This window comes from Felis catus, chromosome B3 (genome assembly GCF_018350175.1).
Source record: "Felis catus isolate Fca126 chromosome B3, F.catus_Fca126_mat1.0, whole genome shotgun sequence".
In the NCBI taxonomy this organism is placed as follows: Eukaryota; Metazoa; Chordata; class Mammalia; order Carnivora; family Felidae; genus Felis; species Felis catus.
The window spans coordinates 73,044,498-73,062,988 of record NC_058373.1 but is presented as its reverse complement, the minus strand read 5'-3'; the positions used below and the strand labels follow the sequence as shown (position 1 = coordinate 73,062,988).

The 18,491-nt window shown below is 40.5% G+C and overlaps 1 long non-coding RNA gene and 2 gene segments (V, D, J or C); 1 reads left to right on the top strand and 2 right to left on the bottom strand.

Annotated features, from left to right (window-relative positions):
* The window catches only part of LOC101082918, a 425,870-nt gene that overhangs the window by 115,374 nt on the left and 292,005 nt on the right, over positions 1–18,491 (bottom strand).
* LOC102901181 overlaps positions 1–18,491 on the bottom strand; it is a 75,108-nt gene that overhangs the window by 28,632 nt on the left and 27,985 nt on the right. Inside the window, 1 exon segment of the C gene segment in view lies at positions 4,245–4,252. Coding sequence covers positions 4,245–4,252 — 8 coding nt within the window.
* On the top strand, positions 12,158–15,770 carry LOC123386011. The gene is made up of 3 exons (XR_006599392.1): positions 12,158–13,755; positions 14,125–14,200; positions 15,363–15,770. It is a non-coding gene; the product is annotated as an uncharacterized LOC123386011 (long non-coding RNA).

The following is an 18,491-nucleotide window of genomic DNA, read 5'->3' as shown; positions in this document are numbered from 1 at the left end:
TTCCCAACCTTAGGGGGAAAGCTCTCAGTTTTTCCCCATTGAGGATGATATTAGCATTGGGTCTTTTGTATATGGCTTTTATGATCTTGAGGTATGATCCTTCTATCCCTACTTTCTTGAGGGTTTTTTATCAAGAAAGGATGCTGTGTTTTGTCAAATGGTTTCGCTACATCTATTAAGAGAATCATATGGTTCTTGTCCTTTCTTTTACTGATGTGATGAGTCACATTGATTGTTTTGTGGATATTGAATGAGGCCTGCATCCCAGGTATAAATCCCACTTGGTTGTGGTGAATAATTTTTTTAATGTATTGTTGGGTCTGGGTGGCTAGTATCTTGTTGAGGATTTTTGCATCCATGTTCATCAGGGAAATTGTCTCCTTTTTAGTGGGGTCTCTGTCTGGTCTTGGAATCAAGGTAATGCTGGCTTCATAGAAAGAGTCTGCAAGTTTTCCTTCCATTTCTATTTTTTGGAACAGCTTCAAGAGAATAGGCGTTAACACTTCTTAAATGTTTGGTAGAATTCCCCTGGAAAGCCATCTGGCCCTGGACTCTTGTTTTTTCGGAGATTTTTGATTACTAAGTCAATTTCTTTACTGGTTATGGGTCTGTTCAAATTTTCTATTTCTTCCTGTTTCAGTTTTGGTAGTGTATATGTTTTTGGGAATTTGTCCATTTCTTCTAGATTGCCCATTTTATTGGTGTATAATTTATCATAATATTCTCTTATTATTGTTTTTATTTCTGTTGTGTTGGTTGTGATCTCTCCTCTTTCATTCTTGATTTTATTCATCTGGGTCCCTTCCTTTTACTTTTTGATCAAACTGGGTACTGGTTTATCAATTTTGTTCATTCTTTTAAAGAACCAGCTTCTGGTTTCATTGATCTGTCCTACTGTTTTGTTTTTGTTTTTGTTTTCCGATAGCATTAATTTCTGCTCTAATCTTTATTATTTCCTGTCTTCTGCTGGTTTGGAGTTTTATTTGCTGTTCTTTTTCCAGCTCTTTAAGGTGTGAGGTTAGGTTGTGTATCTGAGATCTTTCTTCCTTCTTTAGGAAGGCCTGGATTGCTATATACTTTCCTTTTATGACTGCCTTTGCTGTGTCCCAGAGGTTTTGGGTTGTGGTGTTATCATTTTCATTGGCTTCCATGTACTTTTTAATTTCCTCTTTAACTTCTTGGTTAGCCCATTCATTCTTTAGTAGGATGATGTTCTTTAGTCTCCAAGTATTTGTTACCTTTCCAAATTTTTTCTTGTGGTTGATTTTGAGTTTCATAGCATTGTGGTCTGAAAATATGCATGGTATAATCTCGATCTTTTTGTACTTGTTGAGGGCTGATTTGTGTCCCAGTATGTGGTGTATTCTGGAGAACGTTCCATGTGCACTGGAGAAGAATGTATATTCTGCTGCTTTAGGATGACATGTTCTGAATATATCTGTTAAGTCCATCTGGTCCAGTGTGTCATTCAGAGCCATTGTTTCCTTGTTGATTTTTTGATTAGATGATCTGTCTGTTGCTGTGAGTGGGGTGTTGAAGCCTCCTACTATTATGGTGTTACTATCAGTGAGTTTCTTTGTGATTAATTGATTTATATATTTGGGTGCTACCACATTTGGTGCATAAATGTTTACAATTTTTAGGTCTTCTTGGTGGATAGACCCCTTTATTATAATATAATGCCCTTCTTCATCTCTTGATACAGTCTTTATTTTAAAGTCTAGATTGTCTGATATAAGTATGGCTACTCTGGCTTTCTTTTGTTGACCATTAGCATGATAGATGGTTCTCCATCCCCTTATTTTCAACCTGAAGGTGTCTTTAGGTCTAAAGTGGGTCTCTTGTAAACAGCATATAGATGGATCCTGTTTTCTTCTCCATTCTGTTACCCTATGTCTTTTGATTGGAGCATTGAGTCCAGTGACTTTTAGAGTACTGAAAGATATAAATTCATTGCCATTATGTTGCTTGTAGAGTTGGAGTTTCTGGTGGTGTTCTCTGGTCCTTTCTAATCTTTGTTGCTTTTGGTATTTATTTATTTATTTATTCATTCATTCATTCATTCATTCATTCATCTTTTCTCCCCTCAGAGAGTCCCCCTCAAAATTTCTTGCAGGGCTGGTTTAGTGGTCATAAACTCCTTTAATTTTTGTTTGTCTGGGAAACTTTTTATCTCTGTTTCTATTTTGAATGACAGCCTTGCTGGATAAAGAATTCTTGGCTGCACCTTTTTCTGATTCAGCACATTGTATATATCCTGCCACTCCTTTCTGGGCTGCCAAGTTTCTGTAGATAGGTCTGTTGCAAACGTGATCTGTCTTCCCTTGTAGGTTAAGGACTTTTTTTTCTCCTTGCTGCTTTCATGATTCTCTCCTTGCCTGAATATTTTGTGAATTTGACTATGATATGCCTTTTGATGGTCACTTTTTGTTGAATCTAATGGGAGTCCTCTGTGCTTCCTGAATTTTGATGTCTGTGTCTTTCCCCAGGTTAGGAAAGTTTTCTGCTATGATTTGCTCCCATAACCCTTCTAAGCCTATTTCTCTCTCTTCCTCTTCTGGGACCCCCATGATTCTGATATTGTTCCTTTTTAATGAGTCACTGATTTCTCTAATTCTTAAATTGTGCTCTTTTGCCTTAATCTCCCTCTTTTTCTTCTGCTTCATTATTCTCCATAAGTGTTTCCTCTGTATCACTGATTCTCTGTTCTGCCTCATCCATCCTTGCCTCTGCGGCCTCCATCCGAGAATGCAGCTCAGTTATAATATTTTTTATTTCATCCTGACTAGCTTTTATTTATTTTATCTCTGTAGAAAGGGATTCTAATCTATTTTTGACTCCAGCTAGTATTCTTATTATCATGATTCTAAATTCTGATTCAGACATCTTGCTTGTTTCTGTGTTGGTTACATTCTTGGCTGTTGTTTCTTCCTGCTCATTCTTTTGGGGTGAATTCCTTTGTTTTATCACTTTGAAGGGAGAAAAGGAATTAATGAGGTAAAAAAAATTAAAATTAAAAACAATTAAAATTTAAAAAATATTGAAATTAAAAATTAAAAACAAACACACACACACACAAAATCAAATAAATGATGCTAGATCCTAGGTGTGTTTTGGTGTGGGTGTTGAAAGGCGCTTGATAGATTAGAGAAAAACAGGGAAAGAAAAAAAAGGAAATTGTTTGAAAATTTGAAAAAATGAATACACTGAAGTAGACTAAAATGAAATGATGGAAGTAAAATAGAATTTGAAAAAATTTACACAAAAGTAAAAAATATAGTGGAAAAAATTAAAGAAAAATATTTTTAATAAAAATTGGAAATAAAAATGAATTTTTTCTCTTTCTGTATTGAAGAAAAAGAAAAGAAATGAAAAAGAGAAATAAAAAGAAAAAAAAGAAACAAAATTGAATAGATGACCGGCAAACAGACTGAAATACTACTGAAATTACTTCGTTTTCCCCTAGAAGTCAAACTGTGAAACGCTTTATAGTCCACAAACTAAGCAGGCGGACACACTTTTGTTCCTGAAGAGAGAGGTTGGCCTAGTTGGGCAGGCCTTAGTGTAACAACTTTGTTCTCCAGTAGATGGCGCTGCTTAGCTTACTGGGGTGGATTCTTTGGCGCTTGTAGGTGCGTGTGTGTGTGCGCATGCGCAGGAGCGGTGAAAATGGTGTCTCCCAGCTACCCCGGAACTCTGCTCTCCCCGGGCAGCAATCACGCACCCATCCTTTGTCTTCGGCTTCTATCCACGCCTCGCTTTTACACTGTTCGTGACACAGCCCCAGGCAATACTTGCCTCCTGAGTTTTGTCTCAGATGCGGCTATTTTCCCCAGCCCCTTACTTCTGAGGGACTGCGGTTTTGACTTGTTCTGCGCTTCTGCGGGAGGGTCTCACAAAGAAATGGTCGGTTGCCGGCTGCACCCAGGAACATTTGCGGGACTGGGCTGCTGCTGATGCATAGAGACTGAGGCCTGGTGCCAGCCCACCCCAGAAAAAGTTTGTGAGATGGTGTAGCAGCAGCGTTTCAGGGATTATGGAAAATCGCAACACACATCTGGCACCGGGCTTCACCCTTAACGACCTTGTTCCAGCACCAGCGAATGTGGTTGTTCTCCCGGGTCCACTGGGACCTTTGGGGGACCCACACAGCCTCTACCAGGTGTCCTCCCAGCAAGGCAACCGCCTTTCCACTTGTGGTCTGAAGAACCCTGGACTCCACTCTGCTCCTGGGGATTCACCCTTCCCACCAGAGCACCACCAGGTATCGAGCTGTGGCGTTTCAGGCTCTGCGCTCCCCCTGTTTATAGTCTTAGTGGAATTTAAACCCTCTCCTTTCTCCCTTTTTAGTTCAGTCCCTGCGGCTGTTTCCACTTTTCCATTTTCTCTCCAGCTACTTTGGAGGGGTGCTTTTCCCATATTCCCCCCATCTCCGTCCTCTCTCAACAAGCAAAACCACCTCCCTGCTCTCCGCGGCTTCTCCCCCAGTTCACCTCTCTGCGCCACGTACCTGCTGAATTGTATGGTTCAGGTTGTGCAGATTATTGTGTTCATCCTCAGATCAGTTTTCTAGGTGTGCAGGATGGTTTAGTGTTGGTCTGGCTCTATTTCATGGATGCAAGACACAGAAAACTTCCACGCTGTTCCACCATCTTGGCTCCTCCCCCTGTTTTTTTTTTTTTTGATAGAGTTTTTAAATGTTTATTTATTTATTTAAAATGTTTATTCATTTATTTTGAGACAGAGTGTGCATGAGTACGAGTGGGGGGAGGGGCAGAGAGAGGGAGAGAGACTCTGTCAGCACGGAGCCCAATTGTGGGGCTTGAAATCAACCATGAGATCATGATCTGAGCTGAAACCAAGAGTCAGAAACTCAACCGACTGAGCCACCCAGACGCCCCTACAGACAATTTTTAAAAACAGATTTGGCTCAGGTCATGATCTCATGATTCTTGAGTTCAAGCCCACCTTGGCTCTCTGCTGTCAGCACAGAATCTGCTTCAGATCCTCTTGCCCCTCTCTCTCTGCCCCTCCTCTGCTTGCTCTCTCTCAAAAATAAATAAACATTAAAAATAAATAAATAAAAACAGCAGATTATGCTGAAAGGTTATGCATTTCATTTGGTGCTAAATTTTTTAAGTTTCTTGAATATGTAGTAGTCCTCCTTTCACTGCTTTCCCTCCACTGTACTTTGTTTTCTTCTCATGACGTTGATTATTGAAGGGATAGGGCCTTTTGTCCTGTTGATTATCTTACCTTCTGGATTTGTTTCATTGTTTCTTTGTGGAATCCTTTAACTTGTTATTCTAGCTTCCTGTCTCCTTTTAGAACTAAAAGTTGGATTAGGTTGAGTTTATTTACTGATTTGGGGCAGACGTCCTGTGTGGGGGATGCTGTGGATACTGTGTCATGTCAAGATGGACATAATGACTGAATGAGGCTAAGGTCGATCCCTAGGATCAGACAGTGACAGAAAAATCTATCTTTTGTAAAGTTACATATTCCCATTGCAACCAGCAAGTAAAGTGCTTTAAAAAAATTTTTTTTTTTTGGCTTGGAATATTTTTTTCTACATGATTTCTTGTGTGAAGCAGGAAGCTATTCTGTAACTGTGAATGCCTCCAGTCTGCTATACCAGAGAGAAATGTTAAAAACTCATTTCTATATGCTAAAAAATTAATATCTAAAAGGGTTTGCTCTTTTAGAAACTGAGTAATCCAAGGATGATATGTTCCGTTTCTGTACTGAAAGTAAGAGTTTCATTTAAGTGATATCTCTGTGAATTGTTTATATTCCCTGAAAATGGGCTCTTCTGATTTTATTTTGATTGAGTTGATGTATTCTATCCTTTAAGCCATAAGCCTAGTTATTTTGCACAACCTGGGAGGAAGCCTGGGTATAGTTTTATTTCCCTATGCATTGCTTTTGCTCTTCTAGACTTAGAAAGAGCAATTTTGGTGTGCTAACTGATGATTGTAATCCCAGGATGAAGAGATTAATCCCTGTGCTCTTGGATCAAACATATGTAGGGTCAAGAGAAGAGTGAAGGAGAGTTCAAGACTCGTAAGCTCTCAGATCTATGGTATTAACATTGACTGATCGTCTGAAGTGAACAGAAATATTGCTTCGTTCCCAGGAAATATCATTCAAAAACACACAGTTTAAGTGGGCAGGGATAAATTGTGCCTTTGCTCTGCAATGAGGAAACCGCTTTGTGGCATTCCGTCACAGAGGAAGATTCCTTGACTCAGAAATAATATTCCTGGTTATGCTAGATCTTACACTATCTTCAAAGACCAGCTCAGGATTTCTCTCCAAGAGCATTTCCCGGATAACTCTACCTGCAAAATTCCCCCTGCCACCCTCTGTTTTCTTATTTGTGACTTTCTGATAACTCAGGATTCATTCATGAAGAGTCTATTCTCCATCACATAACTGGGCCATTTGTCCAGGACTGCCTAATGGCAACCTTCTTGCCTCTCTACTCCCTCATTCCACAGTTTCCTTATTTGAACAAGACACATGAATGGTTTGGATTTGGGGATTTGGTGTCAGAGATTTATCTTGTGGATCCACTTCTGGTTATTGAAAAAAAAAATTGAACTCTTTAAGCATGTCATATTGCAATGAGATGAAATTCATTTCACAACAACCACTTTCCAAACCCTTGTTTTGTTGTACTAGGCATCGAGCTCTTTGAGGGGAGGAATTATGTAAATTAGACAGACCTGGGTTCACCTGGATTCATCATCTGCAAGTGTGGGACCCAGTACACAGGCTCAAGGCCATTGTTACTCCCATTCTCTTTATGCCTTCCATGATATTCTCTTTTACACTGCCCTGAGTATATTTAATAAATGCTGTTAAAATGTATGGTTGGGATTATTTATTACTGATGACATTGGTGATAGTTGCCCACATTGTGAAACAATTGCAGTAGATGATATGGAGTATATCCCTAAAGAAAGGAGTTAGGGCATCAGGGAGCAATAAAGTTCACATATTATTTTCCCCTGGACACTCAGAGGACTCCTCCTGATGCAACATACATAGGGCATCACAGCTGAGTGTTTTTGAATAAAGGCTTAATGAACTTCAACCTCTGTGATAACCCCGTCACGGTGAAACACAGCAATACAAAAACTCGCTTTTTTCCTTCTTCCCTTTCCTTGGCATTTTGCCATTACCACTCGCTGCCACCCAGAATACCTCAGAAATTTCCTTTCCCCAACGCTGTTTTTGTGGTTAATTGCTATAAAATTCAGAGGCACAAAATTATTACAGTCACATAAATCAATAAGTAAAATACTAAGAATCTGGAAAAAATGGGCAAAGGACAAATAAAGAAAGTTAGTCACTGGTTAACAAACTTAGAAACATGTTTTAACCATCCAGTAATAAAAGATGTAAATAAAGCATTAAGAAACCATTTTTCCTCTGACAGATATTTAAACAGTGCTTTTGTTAGAAAAGGTGATGTTCCCAATGCTGGCAAGATGTTGATAACAATATAAATGGTTGTTTTTTATTGAAAGTCAATTATTTAATATCAAGAGGGTGAAAATATTCATACTAGTTTGAGGAAATACTTCCACTTTGAGGAATTGACTGTGCAAAAATGCTGCATATGTTTGAATATAGAGTGAGGTTTATTATCCTCAGAGAAGAGAGAGTCCCTTATATTTGGTTCCTTATAAAAATTACAAAAAGCAGTATTACAGTGCTTTTACACAGCTATTTTTATTTTGTGTGGTTGAGTACAGATTAGTGAAGAGGCATTAACCTGGAATGTTCTCAATTAATGGTAGTTCATGGCTACTTATAAAAATCAGCAGATGAGATCAGTGAAAAAGATGATGAAGAAGTTTAACGAGGATTTAGTAACTATTCTAGAGAGTATGCTTTCTCAATGACAAAAGTTCAATATTGGTTAAATGTCAATTGTTGTAGAGTCTTTTATAATTTTTTATTATTATTTTTAACATTTATTAATTTTTGAGATACAGAGCATGAGCAGGGGAGGGGCAGAGAGAGAGGGAGACACAGAATCTGAACCAGGCTCCAGGCTGTGAACCGTTAGCACAGAGCGTGATGCGGGGCTCAAACCCATGGACCATAAGATCATGACCTGAGCTGAAGTCAGACGCCCAACTGACTGAGCCACCCAGGAGCCCCTTTGGGGTCTTTTAAAGTAAATGTTTTGTTGTGGAAATCAGGAATATTTGCTTATAGCATAATTAGCAAAACAACAGTTCTAACGTTTTATGAGTAGGTATCATGGTTCAAAAATGTTTCAGTGATAGCGTTATATGTGGATTCATAACGTGCTATAATTCAAACAACTTAAACACAAGTGGGCTTGATATGCTTTGGATGAATGTTTAAAGATTAAAAGAAGCAGCTCTACTGAGGACAAATAAATTGATTTGAGATGCTTGTGAAGAATTTGAATAAAGTTTTATGAACTATGATGGAAAAAAGCAGTATTTCAAAATGAATATACTATTTCATATAATATGCAATTTTAAATATGTATGTATAACTAAATTAATACATTAAACGTTTTAAAGTAGAATTTGATAATTTCATCTACAACCCTAAAGGTTTATATATTCAAGTTATATAAAAACCTTTATTTTGAATCTTCTAAATGAGAGAAATGAGGACTACTTCAGATTTACATATAAATAAACTTATATATATGTATTTATTCTCATATACATATATGTTAACTTTAAATAATGAAAAGATCATATACACATACGGTCTTTACAGAAACTTTTAAAAAATATTTATTTATTTATTTATTTTAAGAGAGAGAGCAAGTGTGCGAGTGGAGGTGGGGCAGACAGAGAGGAACAGAGAGAATCCCAAGTAGGTTCTGTGCTGTCAGTACAGAGCCCAATGCGGGGCTCTATCCCACGGACCACGAGATCATGACCTGAGCCAAAATCAAGACTCAGATGCTTAACCAACTGAGCCACCCAGCTGTCTCGGTCATTACAGCAATTTTAATAATAGGAAAAATGTAGAAGCCCTCTAAATTCTCAGTCATAAGGAACTGATAAAGTAAACTATAGTCTGTTCCTAGACATAATATTAATGTAGCTTATTAAAAATGCTGATTGGAAAAAGTATCTAATAATGTAAAGAATTGATTATGTAATGTGAACAAATATACAAATATGCATGTGGAGTAGGATTACATATACAGAGCGATAATCTATACATTGAAAAAGAAAACTGGGAAGGAATATACCAAAACAGTTAACTGCAGTTGCTTTTTGGTGGTGGTCCTGATTTTCTTAACACATAGACTTCTGTCAGGAATTCTAGGGAGGAAAAAGAGCTCATATCATCAAGTTCTAACCTGACCGGTGTAGACAACATTCCCAGTGTAGGCATCCACCTGAACTCACTCTGACAAGGATGTTTATTTCACTGCTGAATGTAGTCAAATATCACAAAGCTATTCCTGCTATTGAAATATCTGTTTTTTCCTCTTTGCTCCAATTCTGCCTTCTTTTCTTCTTGGGCAAGATGATGTCCTCTGTGTGTTCCAGCTGGGCCTCTTCTTAGACATACTTGGAAGAGAAGTGGCTGCTCTGGAAGAGTCCAGACTCTCTTGTATGATCCACACTAAGCCTTCAGACAAAGTGAGGACAAGCTTCCATCTTTCATTTTGGTCAGTGTTCCTCAAGTTTTGAAAATGTCACCTTGGTTGCTTAGTCTTTAGCTTACAGCTATTGTCTCGATTAAAATACAAGGCTTCCTCCCTCTCATTGCAACCTGAGAAAAACCAAAGCCTCCATCTATTTCTGTCATTCACTAAATTAGTGTGAATTGGTTTCAAGTCATTTTTGATATCGGGTTTTTGTGGGAATAGAATGAAAGCATATGAGGGGTGTGATGGCGAGGAGGGCCCAAGGGAAAGACACATAAAGATAAAAATGGGGAGCCATGGATGACCTGCTTTTCAGTTTGCAGAGGACTTTGGATCACCAAAGACTGGATTATTCCAGTCAGAGCTATGCGCTTTTTTTTTTTTTTTTTTTTTTTGGTGGATTCTGCAGGATTCAAGGAGTCTGTACTTCTCGAGTTCTCATATTTTCTTTCTTTTTTAAAATTTTTAATGTTTATTCTTGAGAGAGAGAGAGAGAGTGAGCAAGCAGGGGAGGGGTAGAGAGAGAGAGGGAGACACAGACTCCAAAGGAGGCTCCAGGCTCTGAGCTGTCAGCACAGAGCTCTACACAGGGCTCGAACCCACGAACCATGAGATCATGACTGAGTCGAAGTCAGAACTTAACTGACTGAGCCACCCAGGAGCCTCATAGTCTCACATTTTCTTTCAAAGACCCTAAGAAAATACCCATCCTAATATTTACCCTTGTGTTTTGGGGAGGGGGAGATCAGGTTAATATCAATTCAAGTGATAAATACTCTGAAGTTCACAATAGTATTTTATCTGGTATTAATGTCTTTGTTTCTTTCCTTGGACTTTGTCCTTGTCCTTTCTATTTTTCTTAGCTTTACTAAGTAGACAGTACACAATAGGGACCATTTTACTGGAGTAAAAAAATAGTAAGGAAATCTACAGACTTAGGGATATCCAGGGTACAATCTCTCACAGACAGAGTACAGAGGAATGACCTTGCAAGGCTTGGCATGAGCAAGTAATGGCATTCTGATCAGCAGAATCCCATTCCTATTGTCCTGCATGTGGAGTAAAGAAAGGTCCTGGTGCAAATGGCTTTGAATGTCTATATGGAAAGTGATCACCATGTGGGATTTGGAGAGTGGGATGAGCAAGGTCAATGATACAGGAAGGCATTATGTCAGAATTTGGGGTAGATTTGCAGGTTTTCCTTAAGTACATGTAAAGTTGTAATACCTACTTTTCAATGATTCCTTTAACTCAGTCTTCTTAAATCTTAGTAAACTCAGTCTTCTTAATTCCCAACAGAAAGCATTAAATCCCTAAGATGCTCAGGAGAAAGTCTCCCAGTCTATCTTTGAGCAGGTGTTAGATGACTGATGGGATCACAAGTATGGGAATTTTTAAGAATCTGATTCTCATGCCCTGCCCTGGGTGGTTGGCGGTTGCGACCCACATCTGTTGCGAACTGGCCCAGAGCCAGCGGCTTTTGTTCTCTGAATTGGAAAGGAACTCAAAAGTGGGGTGTTGGGGTACAGGGAACCACAGGATGTGGATGTTCTGGGTCTCCTGTGCCTCTTAAGGAGATGCATCTGTTGGATTAAACAGCTGGTAGAATACTGAGTCAGCAGAGGATGTGAGCAGTTTCCCAGCAGCCAGGTCCCACCCATTCCCTTAGAACATGGGCTTTTCCAGGTTTATTAGCCAATCTGTATAGTAAGTTCTGACTACTGGGATCAGTGTGATGGCGTGGACAATGCTGAACAAAGAAATCCTTCCTCCAGATGTGATGGAGGACAGATGGTATGGGGTGTGGAAGCCAAAAAGCCATGGCAGAACCATCCTAACCCCTCCTGGCAAACAGTCTATCCAGAGAGAAAGTCATTGTAGGAAGTAAGTTTCTCTATTATTTTCCTCATGAAAATAGAGGTTAATAAATCTCAGTGCAAAATTGTCTCCCCATCCCCTACAATCAATCTGCACTGATAGTTGAGTTAATTAGTATATATATGTCAGATAGATCTTCAATTTTCATCACTGAATTCTCTGTGCAGAAACAATGTATAGGAACTGGGAGAAATGTATCCAAATGGAATTTAAGGTGATTAGCACCCTGCTTTATACATAGCCCTTGGAGGCTTTGCATTGGAGAGAGGGGAAGATTTTACTCCTGGAGTCAGATTCATTTACTTTACCTTGAGCCTCCAGACTAATGCAAGAGTATGTTGACTTTTTCCAGGTTTCTTTGGGTAGACTAGATTTGTGGTAAATTCATAGTAGAATGAGGTATGGTATTAGGAGAACAAATGCAGACCAGAGAGTTGGAGTTGTCTGAGGTGTCAATGCTTCTTTCTTCCAAAGAAGGCATATGATTGGACAGCTATTACAGTCCACAGAACTGGTGCATTCAAGCCTTTGCCCTCTGGAGCTTCATAGGATCTATATATCCTGTAGAATTTAAGATTTAGTTCTGAGCCTTTATAGGAGTGATATGTAGATAGACCAAACTTTTTCTCTCAATGTGTATGGAAAATTACAGTGATGAAGTAGCTGGTCCTGGAGTTAGCTAGAAACTTTCAAGTCTTTCTGAGTTAGGCACCTGCAAGGTTCATAATATCAATGAAGTTCAGTCTCAGTCCCCAAATGCCGCTCCAGGGACAGATCTCTGAGAAAAATGCCCACAAGTGGCGCAAGGTGGAGCTAACTTTCTAGACCTGCATGGGTTGGGGTAGGACTGAGAAACAAGAACAGGAATAGGAAGGGACCTGGTTTGCGTTCCCTATTGAGATGCACATGATCTGGGAACAATTCTTGTGGGGGATGTAAAACTCAGGATGCGGGATCCTGGAAGGAAAAACTGAGGAGTGAAAGTTTGTAGGGTATCAACACCCTACAAGGAAGTCCAAGGATCAAGATTAGAGAAAGATATTTATAAAGTGATGCTGCAGAAAACATTAAGTGAATGATAGGTATGGAACAATAATACTGAGAGTATTTTTTTATTAATGTTGTACTGTCCCAAGGTAGTCCAAGCTTGAACTCATTGCTTCTGATAACTGCCTGGGATAACGAAGAAATGGGAGAGGAAATCTCTCCATAGAGATTTCTGAAGAAATCCAAAATTTTAACTTGTACATTGACCTTGTAATGGAAATAAGAATGCACAGGAAAGCCCTTTGGGAATTAGCTTCAGAAGGGAAATACTAGAAAATACAAATAAGCCCAGAGCATTTATAGAAAAAGAGAAAATTACATGCCTAGAGAATGGTCAGATTTAACATAGTTTGGAACATATAATTTTCCATCAGAATATTGGTAACAATATTTCAATAAACTTGGGGCTGGATGCCTTGTGATGAATAAAATTGGAAGCCGTTATTTCGTGTGAGTTCAATCAGGGAGACACAGGGGACAATTTGTCTGATCCCTGATTCTTTGTTTAGTAGACCCTCTTGGCCCAGAAACACTCTGAGATGTCTTGTGTTTTTCAGGCCTTTTGTTTGTGAATGCTTTTCAGTGCTGTTATACCTGAGGACCTTGTGTTTTTCATCATGTGTATGTATGATGTGAGACACCCTGTATTGGAGACACAGATGATTTACTTGCAAGCCTCGCCTAAGACCAAATTAATATCAGTACCTCAAGTAGCTTGCAAGATTAGATTCTAAGCCTATATTTAGGGAATATAGACTTCTTGGTCTTTTTCTTACTGTCCCAAAATATAATCAGATAATCCTCTGTCTGGGTACTTGGGTGCCAAGTTACTTTCTTGCAGAAGCATTCTCAAGAGTTCCTTTAGAAAATCTAGGAAAGTGTAAGTCTAAAGACAAGCTATAGCCTGAAGCCCAGGCTGCTGACTTGAGCACAGATGGGAGAATGTTAACAGCCAAGAAATATGAGGTCTTTGGCTCCTTTCCCAGAACTGCCAGGCTAAGACCTTGGCAGAGACTCAACAGGAAACTGAACTCTATTTGCATATCCTTTTATACATGGGAGATTAAAAGCTTCAACCTTGAGTGATCACAGTTTTTGAGAATCATGATGAGGCATTAAAGAGAAGGAGGAGTGTCTCAAGGGAGGTGAGCTGGAGGCAAAGCAAGGTAGGTGTGAGGTTAGCAATGACTTTCAATCCCCTTTGATTAACCATGAGTGTATTTCATTTAGTTCTTTTTAAAAAAATTTATCCTCATTGGGTCACATAAAGGAATCAGCTAGGCCGAAATCTGTGCTTCCCAATCTTGGGAATCTGTCAAATGTGATCTCTCTTGTCCCACGGCTTCTTCCTTGTCTCTCTTCCTGGGCAGAGACCTATAGTTTGTTGGTGGTGGTGCTGACGGGACTGCAGAGATCATTTAATATAAACTCTTTATTGTACAGATGAGCATCTGAGGCTTGAAGAAGTTCACTGACTTTCTAAAGTTATACAAAAGGAAGTAAGAGTTCTGACTCCCATTTTTTTTTTTCAACAGGCTGCTAGCTCTACTTAGGAGGTGGAAGTTTCCCCAGCTCTCAGATAGCTTCTTTCCAGCATGTGATTTGGCACAGGTACCCTTCACTATCTTCTCTCTTCAGAAAATGCATTTCTGGCAAGAGAGCAGCTTCAATTTCCCTAGCTTTTCTTTCCAGTTCCCCTGGATAATATCCTGATATTTTTTTAAAGGAAAAGACCAGGGCACTGAAATGGGGTTAGGGGATATTTATCGCTGGGGTTCATTAAGGGGAATTGGGTTTTCTTGGCCAAGTACTATAGTCAGAACTAAACCCATGTAGGCAGCATGGTCAGCATGATGATGGACAAGTGTTACCCTTCATAGGTTGGTAGCCCCACTTTATAGGTTCCTTTGGAAGGATGGAAAAAGATCTCTCAGTTCCTAAAAAGGTGCATTAAATGTACCCTAAGACTGGGGAGGTCCTGCAGGAGAGTATCCTCAAGGCTAGATAGGAGAGAGCTTTCTGAAGATTGAGAATTCAGTGACCGGACCTCTGGAAAAGAGGAGGCACTAATAAGAACTGTAAGACACAGACCTCATACTACCTCAAAAATGGTGACTTGTACATTACTGAAAAGGACCAGTACGAGGAAGTCCGGCCCAGGCAGACACCACAGGCTGGACACTGAGGTGGGAAAGTGCCAACAGACATGCCATGGAAGCCGTCAGTCTTGGGTGCATAACATAAGGGTAGAATCATGGGCACCCAATCAGAAATAGTTCTGCCTTCCTTACTTGGCTTCCTCTTACAGAGTAAAGCCCACTGCGGTCAAAAAGGACTCTGGGAAGGTACAAGGCCCACTTTTTTGCCCACAGATATTATTTAAGAAATAGCTTTTAATAAACTCCAGAAAAAGAAGACTCCTGAGTTGTGTGGCAAAGTACGTTTGGAGGCAGGCTTCCTGGGCCTGTGTCCGAGCTCAGTCCTCACCAGCAGTCTGACCTTGAGCAATGCCTTGACCTCTCCTTGCTTCAGTGCCTTCATTAGTAAAATTAGGATAATAATGGCAATGGGTTGTTGTAAAGATTAAACAAATTAAAACATGCAAACTGCTTTGAGCAGTGATTTGTAGATAGAAAAGTATCCCCCATGACTGTAGGCCATCAATTATTCTTACTAGTACCTCTTTACAGTTGTTGATGATTTTCATTTCAAGGAGATTTTCATTTTTAACTTCTTTTTGCTGAAATCTCAGAATGTTTTCTCTTTTTCTCAGTTCCTAGGAAATGAGGACAACTGATCATAGAGTCATAGAGGGTAAGAACTGGAAAGGACTTCAGGCTGTATCAATTCTGGCCTCTTTACCTTATATAAGTGAGCTTGGGGAAGGGAGGTAAGAAGTTCAAGTTCTCACAGGGTAGAACTAAGTTTTGAACACAGCTTCCAGTCTAGTGGGTTTCTTTCCCAATGTGTAATAACTCTTCACATGCCACAGTTCAACACTTTAATTTCCCTAAGACTTACTTGAGATAACTCAGGAACATGCCAGGACTGTGACCCTGTGGAAGGAGCTGATCAGTGCTGAGTATAACATTGTCGTTCTTACAATCTCATAGCATCTCATTTGTTTTTTTTCTCTCTCTCTTTTTTTATTCTTTTATATATTATTTTCTTTTATTAAAATTTTTTTAAAAATGTTTTTTAATGGTTATTTATTTATTTATTTATTTATTTTTTAAAAATTTTTTTTAACGTTTATTTATTTTTGAGACAGAGAGAGACAGAGCATGAACGGGGGAGGGGCAGAGAGAGAGGGAGACACAGAATCTGAAACAGGCTCCAGGCTCCGAGCCATCAGCACAGAGCCCGATGCGGGGCTGGAACTCACGGACCGCGAGATCGTGACCTGAGCCGAAGTCGGACGCTCAACCGACTGCGCCACCCAGGCACCCCAATGTTTATTTATTTTTGAGAGAGAGACACACACAGCATGAGTGGGGAAAGGGCAGAGAGAGAGGGAGACACAGAATCTGAAGCAGGGTCGAGGCTCTGAGCTGTCAGCACAGAGCCTGCTGCGGGGCTTGAACTCAAGATTGGTGACATCATGACCTGAGCTGAAGTCAGACGCCCAACTGGCTGAGCCACCCAGGTGCCCCATATTTTATTAAATTTTTTTTTAATGTTTATTTACTTTTGAGAGAGAGACAGAGCACAAGCAGAGAAGGGGAGAGAGAGAGAGGGAGACACAGAATCCGAGCCAGGCTCCAGACTGCAGGCCTCGAACTCACAGACTGCTAGATCATGACCTGAGTTGAAGTGGACGCTTAACTGATTGAGCCACCCAGGTGTCCCTATATTTTTTTATTTGAGAGAGAGAGAGAGAGAGAGAGAGAGAGAGAGAGAGCGCATGAGGAGAGGAGAGGAGCAGAGGGAGAAAGAGAGAGAATCTTAAACAGACTCCATGCTCAGTGCAGAGCCTGACCCGGGGCTGGATCCCTCCACCCTGGGATCATGACCTGGGAGCAAATCAAGAGTCATTCGCTCAACCTATTGAGCCACCCAGGCACCCCTGGTTTTCTCTTTAACAGCATTTTCATATTGTTGGTTTCATTTATTTTGGGGGGAGAAGGAGAGGGGAATTTGTATCTGAATAGAAGGCAGGCTCCAGCCATTACTCCTCAGCAGGGGTTATCAGAGGCACTGCATGGGGACAGAGGGCAGGGAGTGAGGAGCATTCCCTTAAGGGTCCCTAAGGAGTGGAGTTTACTTAGGTTGAGATGCATGAGAGGAAGCCCAGCCTTTCTTCTTTATGCCGTACACTTGCTGTGCACTCAGTATGATGCTAGGCACCCGTAGGAAGGACCCAGGGCAGGGTTTGAGATTTCAAGGAGTTTCTACAGAAAGAGGTAGAAAACAAAGGTAGAACTATCGTCAACCCCTTTGGAATTCTTTCAGGGGTCTTTACTCCCACAGCCCCAAAGAGACTTCCTACTCTTCCATCCGCAAGGGCACTATACACGGCTCACCTTGGCTGGGAGGAGAAAGATATTCCAGCTGACTGGAGGGGAGGATAGCATAGCAGGGATGTGGACTGGAATACAGGAGTGGGAGGGTGCTTTCCTGTGGCAACCAGGTGTCAGAGTGTGGTGGAAAGAGTACTTGACCGGGAGTTGGGATACCGGCACTCTCTATGGCTTTGCCAGCAGCTGGTTGTGTGATGGTGGGAAATTCGGCTAATTTCTCGATTCTTCAGTTTCTAGTTCTTCACCTGAAGAGGTTGAACCAGGAGGTGGTTAAAGTTTCACACTGTTCTAACACTCTTTGTGTGTGTGTGTGTGTGTGTGTGTGTGTGTGTGTGTGTGTGTGTTGTGGGGGCAGCAGTAGGGCTATCGGGCTGAGGAGGATATCCCTCACATTAACACTTGATGGTTTGCATGCTCAGAAAGGGATGGGCTGTGAACTCAGATATTTTTAAGTTGATTTTTAGTATGGAGACATGTGATTATTGTGCCTCTGCTCTGATTTCAACTTATGGTGACAGTTACACTGGCCTCTTTGAGGTTCTCTGTGTCTTTATTTACAAACTTGATGCATGGAAAAACCCTCCTTCCCTTCTCTAGACCACGGAGACAGTTAATCCTCTATCAATCCCTCATGACTGTAATATGTGCTATGCAAACACAGTTGAAGTCTTTATGCATGAGGAGCCTTTGATGTGACGGAACTTCTGACAACACAGACTTGGGCTGTGTTTCCTTGGTGTTGTCCCTGTGGGCGCTGATTTTCCTTCTTGCTGCCTCAGTGATGTTACTCACTTTTGTCAGGTGGCAAGTAAAGATGGAAACTAACTCTGGGGCCAACCCTGAGCCTTGTAGTTCTAGCACACCCAGAAGCCCTGGAGGGTAAATCCCTAAAGCTTTGTGGGAAATTGTAAAGACACTCCAGCTTTCTCCACAGTGACTCCAAATCCCCCTGGTTTATCTTGGGCTGGCTTCCTGGAGATGAGGAAAAACCAAGAACTTTGCTGAGGTGAACACATGTTTTATTTAGCTTCCCTGCCTATTGGGACCATTTTTGGAAGGTGCCTCAATCTGCAAGCATAGATGAGGCTGCACATTCTCTCCTGGGGAAGCTGGTGTAGAGTTCTCTTGGGGACCAGCAAGAGAAATGCATCATCTGATTTGTATACTCTCCTTTTACGGTTGGGAGATACTCATCAGCCCATAGAATGTGGTCATGTTAAGTAGGAAGAGAAGGCAGACAGCTTGATGTTACATGTCCCATATGCCATTTGTCAGTAATCCAGTTCTGCCATTTTCCCTTTCAAGTTCTAAATTTTGACCTTTTCAGGATTGCTTCCTCCCCATTTTGTGCTAATTAACGGATTCCATCACTTGGTTTTGAA